The 20,779-nt window shown below is 41.8% G+C and overlaps 1 protein-coding gene and 1 long non-coding RNA gene across 3 annotated transcripts in view; one reads left to right on the forward strand and one right to left on the reverse strand.

Moving 5' to 3' along the window:
* Nucleotides 1–20,469, reverse strand: part of LOC128135233 (uncharacterized) — a 33,675-nt gene extending 13,206 nt beyond the window's left edge. The window contains exons 1-2 of one of the 2 annotated variants that reach the window (XR_008233015.1): nt 20,271–20,469; nt 14,049–14,202 (exon numbers count right to left, since the gene is read on the reverse strand). This is a non-coding gene — a long non-coding RNA (uncharacterized LOC128135233). Of the gene's footprint in view, nt 1–14,048; nt 14,203–20,202 lie in introns of both variants that reach the window. The other variant, XR_008233016.1, reaches the window with a different exon arrangement.
* A 78-nt stretch (nt 20,470–20,547) lies between these two features.
* MRPS9 (mitochondrial ribosomal protein S9) overlaps nt 20,548–20,779 on the forward strand; it is a 34,782-nt gene continuing 34,550 nt past the window's right edge. The window contains exon 1 of the mRNA XM_052773881.1: nt 20,548–20,694. Coding sequence (XP_052629841.1) covers nt 20,623–20,694 — 72 coding nt within the window. The 5' untranslated portion in view covers nt 20,548–20,622. The remainder of the gene's footprint in view (nt 20,695–20,779) is intronic.

A 20,779-nucleotide genomic window follows, 5' to 3' on the forward strand; every position in this document is an offset into this window, starting at 1 on the left:
ATACTTGCACTGCAACAGTCAGATGTCATTTCAAATGACTTTTAATTCAATATCTTTCAGAATCAGCTAGAAATTAAATTCATACACTGTTGGATGGGGGAGATGTTGGCAAGGGCTTTGAGGAAGAAAGCATTTTGATTTTGTGAACAGAAAGACCAAAATTTGTGGGTGATGGACTAGGTACAGAGGACACTGTTATTTCTCTCCAGAGACTGTGCCAGGCTACCAAACAAGGTTCTGAGTGCTAGCTCTTGGGTTGGCTTTGCTTTTATTTCCCCTCCCATTTTCTTTCCTGTAATGGTAGCAGCGTAGCTTAAAAATTCCCCAATTTCCCACACTAATCTTTGCCACAGTGCCTCAGACACTCGATGGGAAGAGTCTCACAATTATTCAGTGTTTCACGGTGTTAAAATATCAAAAGCATTCAAGTATTTCTGATGCGGGAACATCTACAAAACTGCATGACTCACTCAACCAGGACAGAAAATAGAACAGCCTCGCAACGCCTTATGCTGTTTCTTGAACATTGGCTATCTTAATGGGGTCAGCGGTGACATTTGTCTTGAAAGCCATCCAGTAAGGAGGGAAGTTCTCACACAGTCTTCCTCACAGATGGTGAGACCTGCCAGCAGTTTTACGGCTCGGCAGTGAATGGCTCTGCAGCTGTACGGGCATACCTGCTGGAAGGCTGCCCGAGTGATACAGCCAACACGTGCGTCAAAAAACCCCGGCGCCGGCGGTGGGTTCCTTTGTTTAATCTTCCTCCAGCAAACAAAAAGTGACTTGGCTTCAAAACAATGGGAGGGAAGAAGAATAATAAGGGGAGAGGGTGATACTGAAAGATTTAGTTAAAGTCTATTCTTCTCTGGTATTTTTCAGAGTAGGGGTCAATGGTTTAAGTACAACAGGCTTGATTCACTGCCTGGATGAAGCAGATGGGGCAGATCGCCAGGCAGCGGCTTCCAAATAAAAGCTGTGGAGGGCAGCTTTAACTTTTCTTGCAAACCAAAGGGCCATTATAATAGTGAGAAAGTGGGACCTGACCCTACTCAGCCTTCACTTCCATCTGCTCCGGAGAATTCTTTGTACAGCAGTTTGGGTCAGAAGGGCCACCTGAACTAGCCCTCTCCTCCTCCGCCAGCGGCCTGGAGATCCAGTACAGGAGTTGGCAGACAGTCTTCCTGCACAGAGGAGTACAGCGATTGCCTAAGACCATCCAGCCCCGGTGTGTTGTCATATACTCTCACCTGGAGCCCACATTATACTGTGAGGTGAGCTGCTGCACCAGCAAATCACAAAAGATGCTCTTGCCTAAAAGAGGAGACAGTTTGAGCGTGAAAATAGAGACAACAGTGGGAACACGGACATTGATAGGGAAACACAAAGAAAGAGTGAGCTGACGTTTTTCAGCATCGTGGTCAGGAGCCAGTTGCCTGATTGCTGTTATGTGTGTCACAGGCATCATGATGCTTTCAAAGCAGGGAATGAGGTAAGTTTACGGACATCTGCTGGGAGTTCCTCCCAAGAGAAGGCTTGAGCAAAAGGGTGAAAGTGCTTATTTGGAAGTGTGGTAAGTGGGCAGTAACTGTGGTTTCATGGGACAATTAGATGTGGTGCTCATAGGTCAAGTAGGAATGGACAGTGAAGATCCAGGAAAATGGAAACAAGCACTTTGTATCAGTTGCAATACAGGAACCAAGACAGGAACCAGAAGAGAGCAGCAAAAAGATACAGTCAAGCTGCAGTCTGAAAGAATTATTTTTTCAGTAGAAGTCAAAATATGTTTCAGTGGCACTCAGCTTTCCCTGATCTGTGATGCTTGCACAACTATTATCCAAGACTCCTTTCCCTTCTCAAACCTGGAACAGACCCCAAGAAATCCCTCAGTGACCTGATAGAGGAGTACCTGGAATTAACACACACAGACAGCTACTTCTTATTGAAGTTTTTAGCATCACTGGTCTCTGAGCATCACTGTTAGTCTACAGAGGAGTCTATGTTATGTATCTTTTCTAGATTTTTAGAAACCCTGACTTGGAGCTACTAGTACCCATGTTGTTTCCCAAGCTCTTCCAAAGCTTGAGTTGTAAGTATGCACAGCCATAACAACATGCAGATCTGATGAAAGGCTATTGTACAGATTTCTATCCCATGTATGGAAATGTGTGAATACATTTTTTTCATGTCTCATTGGGCACATGTATTATTAGACAGATACAATGACAGACAAATAGATAAAAATAAATCATTCCACATATTGTATATCCAGAATATTCCACTGTCAGTAAAGTTATCTGTATTCCCATAATACCATTTATTTTTTTATTCAGATTCATAACTTTTTCAGTTTTTTCACACCAAAATCTGCTTGTTTCTCGAGTCTCTGAATGCGCACTGCATAACTGCCTTTCATATGTCCAACATGTACCATTGCCTTTGCTTTCAGCCATGAAGTTTCCTAGACACCAAAACAAAGCATTCTTCTGCACATGCTCAAGAGCTTTGCTCTCATACATCACAAGCTAGGCAGTTAGTTCCCACATAGTTCAGTGCTCTACTAATCCAGAAGAAAACTACACTTGCCCAAGTCCAAAGGGATTCTAATTTGGGACTCCTTTTTTCCAATGGAGTTTTGTACGGACCAGAGTATAGATATTCAGCCACAACGTACAAAAAAGTGCAACCAACATATACAGGGCCAGGAAAAGAGAACAATGATGGAGGGGTCTGATTCTGTGGTCCAGGGACAACAGGAATCCCATGACTGGGTAAAGTCATCATTTCTCTCTTCTGCCCTGACACTGCACCTTATCATAAGTGTGTAATTCTTCAATTATCCCTGGATTGCTGCTTGACTATTTTGACTTCAATTGACTTTGAAGAACTGGGTCAGAATGCATGTGTGACAGGTAATAAGCTGTAACTATAAAAGCAGTAAAAACCGCAGAAGGCGCTAGTGCAATATAGTCCCATTAACATATCACACCAGAAATCTTAATTTTGGAATTTCCTAAGGTTTTTTTTAACCTTTAAAAATTGTAACCATACAGTCTTCACACTATACTAAAAGTCCTCTTTATATAACACCCAGGGTGGGCTCAGCAAGTGTAGCAGGAACTGAAATATGGGCTTCTGGGCTCAGCAACTGTAACCTCTGCTGCCTGACCTTAAAGATGCCAGCCAGGAGAGACACGGAGTGCCAGCGTGGGTTACGGTAGCATATTCTTTCATTGTTTGCTACTCACAGCCTTATTTTCACAGCAGAAAAGGAAGATCAACAGGCCTGAAGGAAACTGGATGTAAGTGTTTCTGGACTCAGAAAGACTTATTTTGAGTATTAAGACACATATGCATACACAGGGACTGGGAGTGAGGAAAAGAAAAATACTCAGCATGGGTGTTAAGGAGAGAAAAACAGTGTCTGCTTTGATGGTTAGTATTTGGTGCCCTCTTCTGCACCCATCCATATTTTTAAAGTTCTTTAGAATCAGGAGAAGAGCATCTGTCTGTTGTCCATTTCTACGTAGCAGTGCTTTGCTGCTAGGGGCAAGGGGTCACCCTAGCAGATGTCAGCCATCGTGGTGATGGGAAAAGTAGAATCTTTTTTTAGGTGAGAGGAATGAGTTTGTTAATAGAGAGTAAAAGGCTATGAATAGAAATTAAAAAATATTTAACTGAGATTTCATTTATGACATCTAAATTATTATATTAATAAAAGTAGATTGTATTTTGATTGTGACTGAATAAGAAACATACCACGTATATAAGGTATATAATCAGTTTAATCACATGCTGATCCCAGGACAATCTCATCCCAACATTTTATGAAATTACAAATAACATATAGCGCACACAATACTTCATAGTAATTTAAATGTCACTTTGCTAAATGAACTTGAAGACAGATTTGCACTTCTTGAATGCGGAATCATTCCAATATTAATTTCTATTTTTTCCATTACTGAAAGATAATTTTATGCTAGAATTTCAAATACTTAAATCCAAAAGGTTCACTAATTCAGCTCTCAGCTTTTGAGTTTCAGCAGTACCAAATTCAATTGGAAAGCTTGCTAACTACCTTTATCTTTCTACCTTGAACTTCGCTCTATCTGCAGATGCACAAAGCATTGCAAACGTCTTCTTACAGCAGTTCTCTACCAGTCTGCCACAGCCCGGGCAGCTCTTGTTTCCTGCAGGATTATTCATTTATTTTGAAGAGGGATGATATAGAGGTTATATCATTGTGCCAGCTCACAGTTCCTCCACTGAGAACTGAAGAGAGCAATATCTAAATCATAGATGTTGTTATGAACATGACAAGCCTCAGGTTCCTGTATGGCAGTCCACCTGAGCCCCTGACCCAGGGCAGGGTTGCTCAGAAACATCATCTGGTTTTACCCTTCCAGGTATGTCTCTGTTCCTGTTTATTGCTGGTTGACTTCATGAGAAGAAATCCATTTGACATTTTAAGATTTACTTTCTTGGATACATAGGTTTGAGCAGCTGCTGCTAACCTCCCCTACAGTTTTGAAGCCAGTTTGTTTTCAGTCAAGCTAAACCTTAGAGCCAAAACTGTCAAACTTGGGTGACTACATTGCACATAGAGACATGGAAGCAATTGGCCAGACTTTTGAGGATGAAAAACATTCAGAGTTTGCATCAACTCAGCACCTTCAAAACACAGACCATTCATTTAAGTGAGCAAATATGTATTTAGATTCCCAAAGATAGACTCCTATTTGGAAAGGCTGGCTAGTATTTTCAATTTCCTTCAACGATGAACTGCCATGCTTACTAACCTGTCCTGCAAACTGTTACCTTCTTTCCTTTTTTTTAACTTTGGGGGAGGGAAGATACGTCTTTAATGTAATTGCTAAGTTTTATACATACGTCAGGGGATAGGTAGAATGGGTTATATCATAGAACAAGGCGCAGGAAAATATGCAGACTGCCACTCTGAGCAGACACCCGACCTCAAAAGCACACGCAGACACGGTGCACCCAGGCAAGCTCATCCCGAATCTGACATATTATTGTCACTAAGCAGATCTGAGCAATGCAAGGAGTCTTGCTATACTAGAAGATCTGCATCTTATTGTGCAGGAGTGCAAATCCCAAATGCAGGAGCATCTCTGCAAAGCTAACTTTAGCTTAAATGTTGCCCAAGTTTAACTCATACATAGGATCCTAACTTCAGTGTGGTGAAGCCTGTAGCGCTAACTGGCTGGCCCACTAATGGATTCAGTCAAACAATTGATCTCCCTGTAGCAGAGACATATGTTTGCTCCATGGGAAAACTTCAAGGATATACAGTCCTTCAGTGCCTTCTGCTCATCTAAAGAGGTCAGCCTTTTCTTAAGCAATTAACTGGGGTGTTTTGTTTTGTTTTGTTTTGTTTTGCAGCTTGCTCCAGTAAAGAAATCCATAGGATGCCTATCCACAACTCTTAGTATTACATACAAGCATAGCGTGGACAAAACAAACTCAAGTGTTATTTCACAGTGTGGTTGCTTTCATGCAAACACAGCTCATACAAACAGAGTAATTCAAGCACGGATAATTCATGTTAACTCTTCACTGAAGACACATCCATCAGTGGTGCATAGGAAGTGATTTTACCCTTGCTTTGTTTTCACTTAGGTCACTAATTAAGAGAAGTTAATCTAAACAAGTTTGAAGTGGATTCAAAGTGTCAGCCTCAGGGATTTTCTTCTAGTTTATGTAGATGACATAAAATTAATTGATGTAAACTTTTGAAACTTTTCTGGTGAGGACAAGATCATGTGCAGTAGCAAATATGAGCACAGACTGCAAAAAATAGATTCCAGAGCTTATAGTACCTTGTTTTGTGATGTCTTATACTTTTATATCATATGACCATCTGCAGCTAAGTGGAGCTGGCCATCCCACAAAGGGACCAGTCAGGTCACTGAAATATGGAGTTGCCCTTTGCTTGTATTTGGATAACTCTGATGGATAAAACATTCTTCAACATTATTCAGGAATGACATCAAACAGTTTGCCTCTGTACACAAAAAATTGCAGTCTAGACTGAGAGGAGGCTTTCCATATCCTTGTTTTCTACTCAATTTTGCAAAAAATTCTCTTTGAATTCATTATTAAATGAAGGCATTTAAAAATACTAAACCAAAGCTGCACTTTAAAATCAAACAAGGATGAAGTACCGGTGGAAAGAGGAAGGACATTTTCCTTCTTTTACCACCGTACCTACCGGTTTTGAAGGTGATTAACTGTTGTGTGCTCTAATATTACAAGGATTTTTAAAAGGCATTTTATTGGGAGGATTCCTGATTTAAAGAGGTGCTTCAGGAAGTAATCAGCTGTTTTACTATCCTGTTGAGATAGCTGTCTCTCTGCCACTGTAAGCTCAAGTAATATTCATATCAGTATAAGCAATGTTATGGCATACAATCTTAGAATAAACTGTGTGGAAAGTGGCTTCTAACATTGCATCATCTACATAGTAAAAATATATGCCATTAATAGAATGTACTTACAAAGACAACAAACAAATATCATGAGTAGGCTGCCTAGGAGAAACAGGCTTTATCACTATGCCATCATCATATTCCTTCAACATAATATAACGAAAATAACTTTGATGAGTCAGTTAAGAACATGATTTCAGAATAAAGCCACTTGGGTCTTCTTTTTCAGTGTCAGTCTATGAACATCGGATCAACTGCCTCAGCCTTTAAACTGCTTGCCTCGTGTCACACTGCATAAACTGAAATAAGCAGAGGGATTTGTGCTAGAAGTCTCTTCTTTAAAACGGAGGAGTCTGGCAGGGGGTGAATTTCAGAGGAGTTTCCCTGAGTTTGGACAGCATTCCCTGTACTGATTGGTTTATCCAGGCTTTTTTGTTTGAGTCTGTCCTTACAGATTTCAGAAACTAGTTGTTCTGCCAGGCCTGACAAAGCTCTGAAAAAGTCCCTTTTTAACTGTAAACATCACCTAATAAATCCATAACCTTGAAAGTCTAGCAATGTCCTCAGTCCAAAGGTCATGAGGAAATCACTCTGACTTGCTACCTAATGTGGCTCAGCACTGATCAAAACACCATCGGTTCCTGAGGAGAAACAGATTAATTAATCTAATTCTAAATCTATAGTATGCTACTTAAATATACTGATGAAAGGATTGAGCCCAAGAGCCCAAGTGTCTAGTAGCTGTATGCTGAGAAAATAACTCAGATCTTGTCTGAATAGGATGAGCTCTGGAAGTGTGTGCTGCCACCCAGCTCCCCACGGATGAGGGCAAATGTCACCTCACCTAGCGTTAACCACCTCTGCACCTCAAAGGAGACAGTCATCCCCTTCTAAGCCCAGGCCACCCAGCCTGCAGCATGAGGAGGACATCTCCCAGCAGAGGCAATATCTGTGCACAGGGACCTCAGTGTCACCACGAAAGAGAATCTTAAAGTCAGTAGAGGTTTTCTCCTAAATATGCCTGAAGCCAGGGCATAGATCACACTCCTTGGCCTATGTCTACTTCAGCAGAGGGCAGGAGAGAAGCAAGCAGAAGGCAAGAAAGGTCTTGACTGGGATGGAGAAGAAAGGAAAGAAGAGTGCCTGAGGGAACTAGAGAAGGAAGCACCACTCTGCCATGCAGACCACAGGACCGCACTTGGTGGGTTTGGTTGTGCCAGTAGTCATCCTCTAGCAGAGCAGCAGGCACCTTAAACCTCAGCTGCATCTTGGGGCTGAAGCAATGTCAGGTTATGCCACAGTGCCTTGCTACACTGCATGCAGTCCTGACAGAAGGGTTCACCCGAGACCTGCTACGCTGTTCTGGAAGCTGCTACTGGCTTCAGTGATGCAAGTGATTCTTGGGACTCTCTTATTGAGCCAGTGTCTAGGTCTATATACTAATAAATTCAACAGTGTCAGGGAAAGTTCCTGGACAGGGGAAGTCCATCAGCTATACTGTAAAATTACACTGTTAGAATAGTTCCAGACACAGCCTTGGTCTGTGCCAAATAGGACTTTGCCAAGCATAGTTCAAGGATTAGTACAGCCCTGGCACCACTTCCAGCAGGTGGTTTGGATGTGGCTGCCCTTTGCTGAAGGGTAAAGAGCTTTATTAATATAGTTGCAAGCCACTTTGTGACAGTTGGCCTCAGTGCCGGAACAGGGCCCCAGGATGCTTTGCCTACCGCCAAGCGTAGCCTAAGCGCCTGCCAACTGAAGACATACTTGGCCTCCGCAGAAATTCAGGACCAGATGTGGGACGTTGTTCCCCAAAGGTCTGGAGACACTGAGAGGGTGGATGATGAGCCAGACCACTTCACTCACCCTCAGCACTCCAGGGCACTCTCTGACATGCCTCTGGAGAGCAATACCTCATCTGCGTGTTCTGCTGTTAGTCTGAGTTACATTTGTTGATGAAAGTGAGGTAAGTATTGCTTTTGGTGGCTACCAGGAATGGAGATGGAACCACCACAGAGCACGCGACTGCTGATGTTATAGGCAATATGAAAATGAAAAGGATTATACATCTTCCCACTTAGGTGTTCATTTCCACAGTTGTAATTTTCAAATGAGAGGGTATGTCCTGCTGCAGTCTTAACTTCCAGTAAACACAAATACATACTGTGGCCCATAGAAAGTACAAATCATGTGCCTTATTACTATGCAATAAGCCTCCTGGATTCCTTTTATTTAATTAATCAATGCATAGGGAGATTTTTATTTTAACATCAAGTCACTCCTTAACTATTAGAGCTCACTCCCTGGAGAGAAATATCTCCAATTATCATAATTATCATATAGTTCAGCTTCTGCAAATTTTATATTATGCATTTAACTTTTGGCATCATAAAATGTGAAGTGCAAAGTACACAGGATGTGCCTTCCTGCACAACTTAACAGTAGCATTACCTACTTCCTAGCTTTGCACACTCTTTGTACTTCTGACACGGAATTATGCAAACACTAGTCATCCTTTGGTACCAAAGTAAGAGAAAACATTTCTTTGCTTCAGAAACACTTGCTATAAACCATTCCTCCATTACAGTCACCATTCAAAAACTGTGTACTCAATTTTTAGAAAAATTCCCAATGAAATTCCTGAAATCGCCGTAACAGGTTAGTTTGTGAACTTTTCCTTCAGGGCTGACATGTATAAAAACTTCTCAAACAAAAGCCTTCTCTCTGTAGATACATTCATTCAACTCGTCTGACTTTATTCTCATTTATTTTTAAGAGGTAGGAGCTATCTCTGTTACAATGGCACTGACATACCAGGACTGCTCCCAGCAATAGTAACATATTAGATGCTTTCCAAGAAAGAATGGTTTCTCTGCAGCTTCTAAGTGGTAGCCTACATGGCAAATGAGTTATTCAAGAAACTCACTTTCTGAATATACATATTCTCCTGGGTTTTCTTCAGAAGTTTTTCTAGATATTTACTTGAGAAAAGATCAGAATAGATCATTGTTGGAAATTTTAAGATAATCTTGCCACTTGAAACATTGGATTGCATTTTTTAATTAAATATAATTCATCTGTATTTTGTACTTTTGATATTAGATGCTTTGAAGCTCCGGTTAAGCAACCTAAAGACGTATTTAAGAAATTGTTTCTGTGCATTTATGAATAAAAGCTTTTGTTCTCAGTCTTGTTTATTTAGGTGTTTTGGACCCACACTATAGCTTCCTTTCTGCCATAGGCTTCTGTCCCACCATCATCTGTTTATTTTTATTCCTAAATGCACATTTGGAATTGTCACTTAAGGGAAAGCCTATTTTGTTATTGTCCTTCTCTGTTCTACTTCACTCAGTACTGTTTCTTTTATGTCCATATCTTCACCTTCATTTCTTTAAATATTGACTTAGATATTCTTTAAATCTTAACTAAGAAAAAAGACAGACTGTGCTATATATGCCATTGCAATAAAATAAATTTAAAAAACAGATTTTGATCTAAATCAAGAAAATCTACCACAAATAGGACCATAACAGCTTGTTAGCAGAGAGTGAGAATATTGCTGTGGCACAAGGGTTTCTAGATTTTTCCAAAGACAAGTAAAACAATGAGATAGTAGTATTAAAAGGAAGAATCTTCAGACATAGAATATGGAGGAACGCTCAAGAATGTGGATTCACTTGGAGCTACTCAAAATATTATCATATTGCAACAGTAATGTTTTTATAGATTAAAATCATAAGTATAACTGGCAGTCTAAGGAGAAGTTATTTAGAGAAGATGTACCATCTTATAAAATTGGTTTCGATTCTTTGAAAACATTTGGCTTCCATCTGCTACAAATTATAAAGCAAGCACAGAATAGGTACAAAAGAGAGAATATTAATTACTCTTTTTATTCTTGTCTTTGATTTATGAATATGATCTTACTTTTGTTAGCATAAATGAACACTATATATGTTGGTGTAATGAACATATTTTTAAGTAGAAAGAAGATACCTCCCTGCCCACTCCCTTTTACAGCTCCTCTTTTGGGTCAGCTTGTTCAGACATCTTTAGTAGGGTTCAAAGAGGCTACAAGCTGCATATACGTAACTTCGAAATTTAAATCCACTATTTATTGGCCAGCACCCACAAAAGGTAGCTGGGACTTAACACTTAAGCATTAGTATGCTCGCCACCCTGACAAGGCACCTGATGACTCTCTGCTAGCCAGGCAGGCATCAGTCGTGGGTGGAAGGGCTGATCTCCAGGGCTCCTGAGGATGGTCCCTCAGTGTGGCAGAGCTGCCATCTTCTACCATAAGCTGAAAGTCTCTGGCCTGAAAAAATTCCATGAATTGATCCTGGAAATGCTTAGGACCTGGTTTTGAAATCCCTTCTTGGGGTGAATGGCATTGAATAGTGTGCCATTAATGTCAACAGCTTTGTTCACCAGGGAAGAAGCTCTTTAAAGAAATACGGCAGCAGAATCCTGGCTGTGGCTCAGTTCTAAAATGAACTTCAAGAGAACAGAATCACCCCAGTTTTGCAAATATGTTCAGTCAATTATTCTCTGCCTTCATTGACAGTATCTGTTTTTCCCAGAGGAGATAACTGTTCTTCAGTTTCTGTTCACAGTATGGACGCTTCAGGCTCAAAAAATGCAGTGCTATGTACGTTCAATTTTGTTACAATCTTCCACCCTACATTTATGTTAATTTTGCTTCACTGACCTTAAACTTAACTTCTGAAGATTCCTAAATTTTATATTTTTCTGAATACCATATTCGCTACCAGTAACAGCAGGGCCATTACTCAGTGATAGTGACAAGCTGTTCTATGGATTCTAACAGCTAAAACACATACATTACCATCATCTAGAACTAAAGCTTAGCTGAGAGATTTACCAAATATTGCAAAGAAGGTTTGAGAATTCATGCGGGTCCTCTAATGTTTGAAAGGAGAAGACTCACTCAGATATGTTGACTCATTTGGTCAGATTTGTTCTACTACTGGAGTGAAGAAGCAAAATATTTATCATCTAATTTTCAGCATGAACATGAGAAGATGAAAATTTGCTTTCTCTTAAGAATTTCAAACAACTCCAATTTGTACATCAAATATTTGCATTAATCTGAGAAAAAATCTGAAGACCAATGTGTGTTTGTAAACATTCTCAAAACAATTAGAAGGTGCTTGACTATCGTATGCTGGCAGAGTGTAAAAACCTCTTTCAATAAACCTAAATAAACAATTTAAAGTAACAATTAAACTACATATCATTTGCAGAAAATTTAAAACAGAAAAAGGCAAAACAAATTTTGTTTCCCCAAGCCTGGTCCTCATTGTGAGCCCAGCTGTTTGCAGGCTCCAATGAGGCGTTTAAAAAGTGACCTGAGTGCTATCCTGAGTATACTTTACCAAATAATTCCTCATTTAATTTCATGTTCTTCAGTGTATTGTCCATTGGATGAAATGGCACTGAGACAAACCCCTCACCAGAAAGGTTTCTTTTTCATAAGTACACATCTGTATTTCTTAAAACACTCTATCAGCTTGAGTAAGAGATATCATTATCAGGTCAAGATGAAGGAATAGCCTTGACATGATCAGAGGGAAAATGTCCATATTAAGACAAGAATAATAGCCCTATCAAGAAAAGTGGTGGGAAAAGGATAGATCCAGGCATGTAAGGAATATCTCTGCCAGCTGTATCTCTCAATCCTTTACTTACTCAGATGTCAAGAGAAAGTACTTCTAGTGCAGGAACAATAACCAAATGCCTAACCATGAAAGAACTCTTTAAATATTATTCACAGGAGTAAAGTTACTAATTTGTTTGAGCATTTTCAGAATCAGACCTTTTATGACAAATGCATCTAAAAGCAACATTTTCCCCCTGAAGAGCAACAACACTGGCTGTTTGTCAGGAAAGCATTTTTAAAAACCAAAGTAACCTTTCATAATCATTCTACTGCTTAGTCCTCACACATGCAACAACATTTGCCTGTAGTGGGATTGAAGTCCTGCTCTTAATGGTTGCTGATCCCAGAACTGCTAAACACACGGTCATCTTTTGTTCTCCTATTTTAGCAGAATGAAAATCCAGGGAAAATGAGCATATAAAAGCTATCTGGACAGGATCTGATCCAGCAGCCACAAGATCAGTGTCATACCTTCCATAGACTCAGGCAAATCAGATCAGTAAGGTCAAGCCTGTATAGGCAAGGTCAGTAAGGTATGGAGCTGTCCCTGAAGTATATGAAAGAGCAAAATACCAAATGATATCACCTACTGTGGACAAGTAAGTTAGACTTACCTTCAAGTTCTGGTTCAGTGCTAGACTTTTTGGAACGTAGAGGAACGAGCGCTGATAGGAGAGTCACAAAGAGAGGCAAAGAGAAAAAATGTCTATACTATTGATCCCACAAAAGAGTTACATGTAGCTGACTCCTCTCCCCTTTTTAGTGTTTGAAACTGTAGTTTTTTATTTTGAATAGTATCACATTTTCCCTGACAACCCCACTCTAAAAAGATTTTTTTCTGAAGGTTCCTTGCATAAAAAAGCGTATTTCTTTCCATATTTGCTCAGAACCTCTAGATTCCAACAGAAACTCTTAATGAAACTCTTGTTTGATTCTCTTTTTTTAATGTATCCGTAAGAGTGGAAAACTAGCAACCACATCCCAGGGGACAGTGAAGTCCTCTCCCAAGAGATATTTAACAAGCCTTTTTGTTTTGCTTTGCTTTTATTTAAGAAAACTGAAATAATTTAATGTGATCTGTTTTAATCATATTGTATATCTAAGTACAGATTGACCTTTCCATGTAACTTTATAAATGACTGAGAAGGCTTGGCCAAAGAGACAAAATGTCTGGCATTCTTTAAAATAAGCTGGAGCCTACTTACCTCTGCAAGGTTCAGGATAATTTGCTGCCAGCCAACCATGTTCAGTTGGATTGTGGCAGCACGTTACAAATGACATGACTTGTGTCATCAATAAGTAAGTAAATCAGTCAGTTTGTGACCACATGCACAGAAGTTGCAGATTCCTTCTCTTTTCTCCCCCAAATTTGCAAACTTTCTCTCCCCTGTTTTGCCTCCCATTTTGAAACAGAACTATCATAATCTGAGAAATACAGTTGCTTGCTGCAGATGTTCAGATTTAGGCTGACATGCAGTATTAGCTTCTCACATGTAAGGAGGTGATGATTCAGACAGTTTCTACTGATACTTATAATAATCTTAATTATGCATGCTATTTCATGAGTTAGCTCCAGACTGCATCATTTGCCCTCTTAAGTGCTTTCTTTGATGGCTGAAGACGACAGAGCAAGACATGTCAAAACAGAGACTGCCTTTCTACCTGCAGGTCAGATGGTTGAGAAGAGAAAGCGTTCAATAGTGCTTCCTACTCTTCTCCTCAGGATTATTTCCCACAGTTGGAACTTGGCCCAGAGTGGTCAATGGCTGACAGGTTCTCCAGGCTAGCATAAAACACCTGGAGGCAAAACTATTTTCCAGGTGCCAGCCTAGCTCTCAGAGAGCAGAGTGCTACTTCTGCATTTGGGTTAGCTCTTGCACTGATGTTTGAATGCTAAAGAAGCTTCCTGTGCTTACCTCCCCCTCCAGCGGTACCCACACAGGATTATTGTGCACTAAGCTCTTCTACTTGTGCAGCAGAACGACAGGAAGGGATCTTTCCCAGGTGTTGCGCTGACTGGGTCTTCAGGTACTGGCACCCACAGGGCAGACTGTAGGTAGTGCCTCGTTGCTGCAATAAAAGAGAAGCCAAAAAGAATGATCAGTCCTTTTCTCAGAACATCTGGGGAAGACATCTGTATTATGTTAGATACTTGGTTTTGCTGGACACTTTATAGCGTTGACATAGATTCAATACAGGCACATGAATTGCTTGTTTCTGTAAAGAGCTCTACAGCAGAAAACTGCAGATTATTTTCTTTATTATTTGAAAATAATGGTCAGAAAGTAACAGCATTACTTGGTGCTTTTTTTTTCTTAATCCAGATCCAATTTGTCACTCTCTTTCCTTGTTATTTCTGTGAAAGATGCATCATATGTATTTCTTTAGACTTTCCGTGAAAGCCCTGATGACTCAGAAGCTTCTGCTGCTACGGCTGTTTTAAAACCTGAAATCTTTTAAGTCATACTTTCTTGGGCTTCATTACTTCAGAGACTGGTCCAAAGCCTGTAAAAATAAAGTTAAAGCTTCCTTTTCAGCTCTGAATTGGCTGGTATTTTGGTCATAATTTTCATTTTGAGAGGAGAAGAAATTTAATTCTGAATAACCATTTTGTCCTCTCTAGAGCATCTCCAAGAAGCATGGAAAAGTGTTAGGTGCTGGATCTGCCATTTCCCAAGCTCCAAAGACACCGAGAGGACCACTTTTATTCTATAACTTTTCAGCTCCCATCTAGCTTTCAGCAGGTGAACGCAGTCTCCTGACAGATTAGTTTGTGGCCAAGGTGACCACGTCCTCAACAACCTGGTCTCCTCAGCAGGAGTAACTTAGTGTCTGGGACCACAGCACTCTATGGGATAGCGCTTGGTCATTGACTGTCATGCGCCCTGCATGAATTTTAGTCTAGCTGGAAAGACGTGAGGCCACAGGAAGGCACATCCCAGCCTTAAAACCAAAATGGAGCTTGCAGTCTGACAAAGATACAGATGGAGTTCACAACCTCCAGCAGCATCCATAAACTGTACATTGGCAAATCCCTCGTGTTGTCCCAGGAGGGCACGCTCTGAGTTGTATTTTCTGGTTATCTGGTGAGGTAGACAGGACTTACAGTGTCTACTCCCTATCTATAAATGAATCTTGGGAGGCATATACAATTTGAAAAACTACTGTTTTCTTCTATTTATTCTGAATATATGTATGTCTCCAGTACTTAGAAAAATCAATAATGAAAAGTTTATAAATCTGAACAGGTTCAGTAATGGAAATAGCAATAAATTTCCTTCTGTGTGATGAAGAGATAAAACTACTACTGCTCTGTGTCTACGGATGGGGGAGATTATTTGTATTTCTAGTTCTATTTTGGGCTGTTCCAAGCGGCTCCGCTATACAGGGAAGGTGGCCCTAATCAGTGATGATGTGACTTGATCAAGGTCACTTAGTCTCTAGGCCAGTCCTTAGGCCTCTTTTATTTAGCAGTATAGGCACAGCTTCTGGATATAATGTCAGCTCTGACTCAAAGTTGCTGCTAGGATCAGTAATGACATTAGTCTAATTATACAGAGACAAAAAAGTCTGATGCAAACCCTAGTCTAAAGAACAGCTCCAAATGATTCTATTATTGAAATACTGAATCAGCAATAGCAACAGTGATAAACATATGGAGGCAAAGCGTATGGTAGACAAATGACAAAGACACATTACATAGTCTAAAAGCACTTGCCAACTAAAAATAGGCCCCGACACTGCATTTGGATCTCTTTGGGCTGACTCTGGCATCCATGTGGAATAAAACTATCTTCAGATGCCTCCAAATTACATCCATACAAGTTCTCTTTCTTTCTGAGAACTGTTTGTAAATTCAATGGGGGCTACTCGAGCACATAAATTATGGCAGAGCTGGAACATAATACTGCAGAAAAGAATGCTCTCCAAAATGCCTTGCAGTGCTCAATGATACCCACAAGCTGTGGGAAAAAAACCCCAACTGACAACCCTCGGACTGTGAAGAAAAGATGAAACAGATGCGGGGCTGTGATCCAAAGTGCAGTGAAGATCTGGGTAACACCTTCTTTCACAGAGAAGGGAAGCTGTAGGAACAAAACAGGGGGCACTGCTTTACAAGCAAAGATCTCTGGCTATTTTTGATTCACCTTTACTAATTCTGTGCTCAACCCAAACTACTTTCACTATAAAATGAAATACAATACCTCTGTATTTGGTGTTGTCATGTAAATTTTATTTTTATATTTGATAAATAGTTGGAATAATGATTCTTGAAACCTCTCTCACAGCAGACTTGATTGACAGCCCCCTAAGTGCTATGCCTTTTATAGCGTAACATAATTGACAACCCTTAGGTAGCTAGCATATGCAGTCTATGAAATGGAGTGTGCTCACTCCGCATTTGAAGAAAAGTAGGTCCAATTAAATAGTTGTTCTTATTATTAGCTTTTAAAAATATAATTAATGTGTTTGCATTTAAGAAAGCATGACTTTTGGATGTATCAGCCTCAAGCCTTTCAAGAGTGATGAAAAAGATCAATGGAAAACAATTTCCATGCCAAAAAGCACACACATGCCATAAAATATCTAGAAATTACTTAACTGGAACTGAGTTAAAATACTGCCGAATTCTTTGCATTTTTAACATGGATTTTGTTTTTTTCAAACACATACTGCTCAGCTTCTGAAACACAAAGCTTTCTGTCAAGCCACCCTTCTCCACTGCTCTCCCTAGCCAAAACCTCAAGTTTTTTGTTGAACACTGGACCTGGGTGTTCCTAAACTTCTCTGGGTCTAAAGAGAATCCAGAAAGTGCCCCTGATTAGGTTCTGAGGAGTGTTGTCTGCATGCAGATGCTCTGTCTAGCATCCTCAGACTCTGCCACCTAACCACTCAGTCCCTGGATGAGCACTGGTGATTGCAGTCCCTTTTGGCACAGGTGACCTAGAACTTCAGCAAAAACACTTACAGCCTAAGAAAGAAAAGCACAGGGGAAAGAGAACAGAAAAAATCACTTATAAGAAGAATAACTTTAGTTCAGAATTCAAAACCAAACTACTCCTTTATTTTTGTTTAGGGAAAAACCTGAAAAACTTTGGCATCTCTTCAGAAGTGGATTTAGATTATGGCATCGTGAGAAGATTTAACTCTCCTACAACTATTTGTTTTGTCTTCTGCTTCATCGAGTCCCGCCATCTCTGCTGCAGGTTAGCTTGTTCTGTTGCATGGCAGCAGGTCCTGCTACATCCTCCATGAAGTCCTGCCCTCTTCTCCTGCATAAGTTTCTTGTGTGTCTAAGCCTAAGATACTGCCTTCAGCTCATTGCAGGTCAGGAGACTTTATCAGGGAAGTATCTCTGTATATTTGCCCTGTCTTTCTACTCTTCTGTAAGCATCTATCATTGGCCACTGGTAGAGTGAAGCCGTCAGGCTCAACGGACCTTTGGTCTGACCCAGTACTGCCATCCTTGCCATCTTCTCATCTGCATCTGTGAGGCAGTGAGCTGGAGATCCATACATCTCCATCACTGCCACTGGGATACCTGTTCCTCAAGCAACTGGTTTTCACACTATCCATACCAGTAATCTGAACTCATGCTATCTACAAATCCCACCTCTGATTACAAAAGGACAGCCCAAAATTCACTGCAGGACTGTCTGCATGTAGGCTGGTAATGTAAGCCATCAGCAAATTTGGACTGAAGCTCAGCCTTAGGTTTGTGCTCAGGAATTTGCATATACTACAGATGTGCCCCTCAGGCTGTCCCCTGACCCATGCACGTGGCAGGCTCAGCCTGGTTTCCTTATTTTGCATTTAGTGATTATTCATTTCAGAAACCTCAAGGCCCACACAGAAGCACCATTTTCTTAATGTCAGACCATCCCCCAAAGACAGCACTCCAAAGCTTTTATCATCCCAAATTATATGCTTACCCTCATTACCTAAGTCTCAAAACAAAAGCAGGTAATGCACTGCAGGCAACAGTCCCCAGTTCTGTGATTGCATAGAGCATGATTAGCAAGTTACACAAGTATATCTGTAATCAGGTTCACAATTTGAACAAGTCCCCGGAGCTGAACATTGCCCAGCTGGGCTCAAAAAGGACATTCCTGCCATACAAGAGACTAAAGATCCACAGAGGGCTTAGCAAAGCATCAGAGTAGTTTGCATGGATTAGGTAAGCATCTACAGTCTGTCAACTAAATGCAGAGATAGAAAGAGAAGCCCTTTGGAGTTAATCTTGGGATAAGTAGATTAAACATGGTTTTCTTGCATTTCCCTCCACCTCTGTCTTAATACTCTTGACAGAGTGATGGGGATGCAGGGGGTTGAGCATGTAAGTAACTTCTCCTCATTTTTATCTTACCTTGGCTTGTGCTAAAAACTGATTTTGAACTGGCAAACCCAGACTCCTGCCATTCAAGCAGAAGTGGCAATCCTTCCACTAGAAGGAATCTTTCTGGGACACATAAGCCTTGCCCACCGTGGAAGTACATTTTCTTCAAAGCATCCCAAGCAATAACTACGTGCACTCGCACCGAGCTATACAATCAGTCTACAAACCGGTCACCCAGGCAGTGTCTTACAGGGACAAGCAAGCCCAGGTAGACTCCTTGGCAGCAGCAGGATGGTTGGGAAAAATACCTGAAATTTGTGCAAAAATACTCCACCTTGAAGGGGTAGCCACTACTTTCCAAGGGCTGACCGCTCTAAAGATCCAAGGGAGACACAACGTGGCCCTTGTCATTAAATGCTGGACTCTGCATATACCAAGGTCTCCGTTCAGCAATTCGCAAGAACAATTTTGTAACCTCAGACTGAAACCATGGACTGTATGAACTCTCATGTCATTGCAAACATGCTTCAGACTGCAAAAGCATTTAGGATTTTTTCACAGTGGGCATAGGGGGTCAAGGGAGATAGATTTAGGGGGTCAAGGGAGTTGGATTTACATCAACAAGTTTCCAAGTATAAGTGGATGATATTTTATAGGTGGTCGTGCTCCTTGAGTTTAATTGACAATTAATTATATGCGGGAAATGAAAACTGTTCACTCCAGCAGCGCTTCATTTCTGTAGAGCTGACAGGGATGAGAGGTAACAATTGCTCAGTGTGGTAAGGACTGAGGAGCTCCTCCACCGCTGAACAAAGCCAAGCCGCAGGGCGACAGATGGCAGATGAGATTCACCATGGGCCTTGAAGAGGCCATACCATCTCTGGCTTTCTCCACCCCTCCAGCTCTACTGGCTGCTCCAGGAGGTGGGTCAGTGGGACTGTGACCCTAACCCAACCCCTTTTTTCTCTTTTGGAGAAGCAGCTGGTAACCAAATGCCACCCCTACACACTCTGTGAATGAAAGCACGGCTGCAGTTCCCAGTGCTTGGCCAGGTGTGCACAGGAGAGAGACACTCCACCGCTCTCCTTCAGTGCAGCTTTCACTGCGTTCACTTGCATGTCTCCACGTCAATAAAACTACTGACGTTTTCATTTTCACAGCCAGTAACCGCAAGAATAAACGCACCTTTACAGGCGGCTTCTCCTTGACCTCCCTGCACGGGTGACCACCCTTGCCCACAGTCAGTTTTCTTATACCCTTTTTTATAACCCAGGGAGGAAATCATACTTGCGTCTGCATGGGGGGAAGCAAGAGCCACCCATGAAAAAGTGAAAAGCAGAGATTCACTCCCAGAATTTCCTCCTAAATAATAACTGCTCCTAAAGAGAAGGTCCCAGTAAGTCTAAAGTAGAACTTTTAAAATTATTAATTTCCACTTTTCCTGTGGTAGAAAACACTACTGCCCAAATCCAACCACCTCTAAGGGTATATACTATGTAACTTGGGGAAACGATGAAAACTCTGAAGGTTCAGCATCCAGATTAACGTCACCCTGGGAGGTGACAGTACTGACACCAACCCCTCTCCTCAGCAACAGGCGACTGCTGCATCTCTAAAAACCGGCATTTTTTTCCACGGAAAAAAACCCGGAGTGCTAGGGCGAAATACGCTTTTTGCTACAACTCTCCAGAGTAGTGGTGTTGCACCAGACATGCTGCGATTTCCAAGGCTACCTGCTTCAAGAGGAGTCTTGATTTTAGCCTTTTCCTTCAGAGGTGGGGCTCACCGGAGCAGAACCCACCTGAGGTGACAGCCGCCCGCCCCGGGGACCTACCGCTGACCTGATCCCCCGTGCGACCATAACGCAAGTTATAAACCATCATTTTAACGATCAGCCTGATTTTTTAATCATGCTGACGTGTTTTACCTCTCAAAGACATTCTCACCCCCCCGCGGTCCGCTCACCCTCCCGAAGGACAGCGGCGGGCAGCGGACGGCGCAGCCTGAGGAGACCGGGGGGGGGAGGCAGCAACGCGCATGCGCGGCCCCGGCCCCGCCCCTCCATCCCCGCCCGCCAATCGGCGCCGCCGGGGCCTGCGGCGGAGAGCCGCCGTTGCCCTCTCCCCGGCGGCCGGGGCGGGGTGCCGCGGGTGATGGCGGCCGCCGTTGGGCGCGTGCTGCGGCTGGGCGGCCGTTGGAGCGCGGCGGGCGGGCCGCGCGCTCAGGTGAGAGCCGGGCCGGGCCCTTTTCCCGCCGTCCCGCGTGTGGAGGCCGCTGGCTTCGTGCTTTGGTTCCCCCCCCCCCCATTCC

Source organism: Harpia harpyja, chromosome 22 (genome assembly GCF_026419915.1).
Source record: "Harpia harpyja isolate bHarHar1 chromosome 22, bHarHar1 primary haplotype, whole genome shotgun sequence".
NCBI lineage: Eukaryota > Metazoa > Chordata > Aves > Accipitriformes > Accipitridae > Harpia > Harpia harpyja.